Consider the following 4,505-nt stretch of genomic DNA (forward strand, 5'->3'; position numbering starts at 1 on the left):
TTTATTAACGATTTTGTGTGTTTATATGGAATTCTTATGTTAGGCGCATCATGACGAGTAACAATCATGCTAATTCTTCCAGGACAGTTCCATCTTATTTTACAATTTCAGGTCAACGTAATAAAAAGTTTGATATCATCAAGAATTTTATTACTCTTCGATAACTATCTGAGGATTAGATACGCCCAACCAAAGGTTGACAATGTACGCTCACTATACATGGGGATTATTCTGTACTTTGCTCGAATAAAACTATGTCATCTGCGGAGGAACTTTGGCTGAATGACAGATCAAGTTGACTTGGAGGGTATGTCATATGATTTTTGGTTTATAATTTAGAATTGTTTACTACTAAAATTACTGCGAAACCTCTATTTGAATGACATTGCATTCTATTTTTAACCTTTCCCCTATTTATAATAGCTGTCAAATAGATAGTGGTGTTGTATTTTACAAATAGCTCGTATGAATTTTTAAAGCTAAGTTTGACCCTTTGTCAGGCGAAGTGAATGTCTTAACCCTTAATGTCATTAACTCTTTTGAAAGCAATAAATCTGCTAACTTGTTGATGATCTCTAAATAACAAGCATGGGAAGCCGAGTAATATCTCTACTAGTTGATATATATTGCTTGCAATTAACCCGCGATGGTGCGTATAGCAGGTGATTCTGTTGCCCTGCCTTGAAATTTGTTAGTGCTTCGAATTTTTTATTTTGTTATAAGTTTGGAGGTATAATATCATGCTATACTATATTTAACACAGTTGCATACTAGCTCATTGCACTCATCGATATGTTTGCTACAGTTTGCAGTCAAAACTGACAGGATAACCGTAATGATGCTATTAAATAATATATGCTATAAATCTGGAGCTTTACAAGCTTTATAGTAATAAGTTAGTAGATCTTACAAATGTATACATTCACGAACAAGTGACAAACAAACCATACTTACTACCTGCAGAAACAAAAATTAAGATTTTTGAAACTGAATATTTGCTCGTCAGCTTCGCCGATTGTGTTCCGATTGTTGCATTCGATAGAACAAACATCTTTTGGCTATTCAATACCTTCCGTAGTGTTTTCTGATCTCAACTCTTCTTCTGCGCCGCTGAACTAAATGATATTAACGTTCAAACAATTTTTTGAGCAGAGCAAAACACCTGCGTGTTGCATTTCCCACAAATTATAAACCTATAGCGGCATCGCTATAGGTTTATTCAACTTTTAGACTAAAACTAGTCACTCACATACCATCATAAATATAAACCATTTTTACATACATCAAAGTATCAATACCGTGTCAAACCAAACATCTACTTTTAGCAGGGCAGTATCTACCTGTTTGAAAATGGTACTGCAGGAAAAGTCTAAGAGAGGTACCGAACACCCTCTCAGTTGGGGGAGGGGGGTCTTGGGATCCTCCTCCGGAACAATCTTTAGTATGTACATGTATAACTAGTCAAAATGGTGCAAATCTAGCACACTTGGCTCCTGATGGGCACATGTTCTAACAGAAAATTTTTATAAATATAAAACTGTTTATTGAGATTGTTTTTAACAACGCTTATTGAAAATACAATGTGAGTGAGAGCTGCTAAAGGGGTTGGCCACAGCTAGCATGAGGTAGAATTATCACCGGGTACAATGCTGAATGGTGTAGGAGACGAGTAGTCTCCTATGAAATAATTTATTTAAATAATACCGTATTTTAGAGTTGAATGGTAAAATTAATAGAGCACCATGTTAAAAATAATGCACTTATACTATAGTCTATGGTACTGAGCAAGAAGTAGAAGATTTAAGTTTGAGCTATCAAATAATATTTGATCAAATAATATTTTATTTTACCGTTTGGAAAGTCAAGCCGATGTTGACTGGTATTTTCAGCTTTTATTCTTTTCCAAGGAGGCGCGATTTCTTTAGCACAAAGCAACGCCTTTCGGGTAATCGTTTCATATCTTAATTTTTTACTGGTCACTCGCTATTATGGGTTTGTAAAGTTAAAAAAATGTCAAAGTGATGTTCAAATGGAGGTAATGTTCATTTATAGGTTTTACAGTAAGTTAAAAAATTGAAAAGAAATTATCTACTGCTTTTTGATTGCAGATGCTAATACCAAACTTTGTCTTTAGAAAAGTTGTAGAAATACTTAAATAGTGTTCACTCACTGCTAACTTGCCTTGTCACATGATAAACTGACCAAAGATAAAATATCTAATTTTATTGATTTAAGCTAGCGTACCTCATCACAAATATGGCCACATGATGTAATGAGTAGACAAATCCTTATTTCAAACAAAACTTCATGTGTCTTTGAAAACCGTAACAAGCTTTCAAGCATCCTTGACCTCAATGCTGTTTATTATCTGCCCTTAAACTAAGTCTTTGGTATTTGGGAATGTTTCTGAGAAGCACTAGCCTTAATTAGTAGACCCTGACTAGTACCTGCCACTAACTATCCTACTATGTGTGACATTGGCTAGCAAGTGTCTATGAGTTATGCGCTGTTGTTGCTAGCCCAGTGTGAGTAGCTGATATGCTGGGATATTTAACATACATGTACTTACTTGAGTCTTTAAATATTTTCATTAAATATTTACTGTTTGTGATAGACTATTACTAAAATGTAATATAAAACATTGTACTCAGTACCTACATGTTAATCAAAAATGGATATTTATCTTGAGTTCTATTCAATTGTAGCAACACGGATTGTATAAAAGTTTATTGTATAAAAAATTGCTATTCGTCACATTACTGCCAGTGGTCACAATGTGAATATTTATAGTGCCCGAGGCCATTCTGTTACTAGTAAAAGTAACATAATGTTTGTTATTTTATTATATGAACTTCTGCAGATAAACTTCACTTTAACTAATAAACAGAAAAGTGAAACCAGCCAATTACAAGGCTGTAGAACCAGCCAATCAAGAAGCTGCAGTAACAACTAGCTCCTGTTCCTTTATTCAATGTCTGATAAATTCATCATGAATCACTGTTTGAATAACTCTTATTCAGCTCAGCCAATCAGGAGACAGATAACATTATTATAACCAGCTACAAGCTATAAAGAAGCCTGTAGTAGTCAGAGCAGGTGACAAACAGAATAGCAACAGGTAAGTATAACTTATATATTATATTAGCAACTGCTGATATTGTACTTACTGGGAATAATAGAGTAGATGAGGAGAGACACTGAGTCAGTGTGATTATAATATAACTCTGACCTCCTGAGACTATCACTCTCTACCCTGAGGAGACTCATAGAGTCTGTCATGTTGTGAGGTTAAGTTAAGGTCAGGAGGCTCTGGTCTCATTCATCAGTCATATTCAGACCAGCAAATACTTCCTACTGCAGATATTTCATGTTTCTCAGCTCTGTCAGAGTCTGACATCCCTGGGCCTACCTTTAATACTCTGTAAACAGTGTCGTATAGTTTCACAGAACCCCGCGACCAACAGAAGCGTATACGGGAGGGAGCTCGATTCCAAACAAACAGGCCTACTATTTTTATATAAGTTATAATGGAGAGGCCGCAACATTAATCAACAAAAACTACTCCCATTATCAGTCACTTTTAAGTTGATTGTTGTATTATGAACCATTTGAAAGAAAACAACATTTCCTACAAAAAGCTGCTAATAACGTTTTTGTAAAAACTTAAAGTAAATGCAAAAAAGAGCGGTATTGAGAGCGAGGTATGAATATTCCATTAGATATCAGTATGTCGATCGGGTTTGTTTAGAATCAAGCGTTTTTTGTTTCTGGCTTTTGGTCACGGGACTCTGTGAAACTATAGGCTCTGTCTGTAAATATCCAGGGTTCAGCTGCAGCTACTCTGTTATTGTTGGCAGCTTTCCAACTCTGCAGTTGAGTCACATTTTGTACTCATTTCTCTATCATATTTTACTGTATGCAGCAGCTAATAGACTGCAGTACATATGTTACAGTTAAACATGGAAGGACTGTTGAAGGATTATGTTAGAGAGAGAAAGTTGGAGATTAGTGCTTTGAGGGCAGCCTTAGAGACAGTCCAACCAGCTGAGCTACTGAGGTTACTGATTACTATCAAGCATGACTCATACACAGCTGTTATGATAGCTGCAGACGTAAGCCACACAGAAATCTGTCGTCTGCTTCTCTCACCAATCAGAAGAACAGCAGACGAGTTGCTCTGGATGAAGCAGAAGTATGGATGGACAGCACTACACATTGCTGTAGAGAGGGGAGACAGTGAGTGTGTAGAGCTACTGATAGACACAGTGAGTGATGAGAGGAAGTACAAGTTTGTAACTGAGAAGACTGGATATGGTAACACAGCTATAGTAGTGGCTGCAGAGTGGGGAAGGAGCAAGTGTCTAGAGTTGCTCCTCTACAGCTTCTCCTCTCTACAGAGAGACTCCCTATTAAACATACAGAGTAACGACCTCTACACTCCACTACACTATGCAGCATATCATGGAGAGACAACTGCTCTGAAGGTCATGTTAGGATCCGTGTCT

General features: G+C 36.4%; 1 protein-coding gene across 1 annotated transcript; it reads left to right on the forward strand.

The window, feature by feature from the left end:
• Nucleotides 1–3,959: 3,959 nt before the first annotated feature.
• LOC137410396 (ankyrin repeat and SOCS box protein 7-like) lies at nucleotides 3,960–4,489 on the forward strand (the record flags this gene model as incomplete). Its single annotated transcript, XM_068095822.1, has 1 exon — nucleotides 3,960–4,489. A coding segment is annotated over exon 1 (530 nt), but the record flags the coding sequence as incomplete, so codon positions are not given.
• Between the last annotated feature and the right edge of the window lie 16 nt (nucleotides 4,490–4,505).

Source organism: Watersipora subatra, unplaced genomic scaffold (assembly GCF_963576615.1).
Source record: "Watersipora subatra unplaced genomic scaffold, tzWatSuba1.1 SCAFFOLD_207, whole genome shotgun sequence".
NCBI classification, from domain to species: domain Eukaryota; kingdom Metazoa; phylum Bryozoa; class Gymnolaemata; order Cheilostomatida; family Watersiporidae; genus Watersipora; species Watersipora subatra.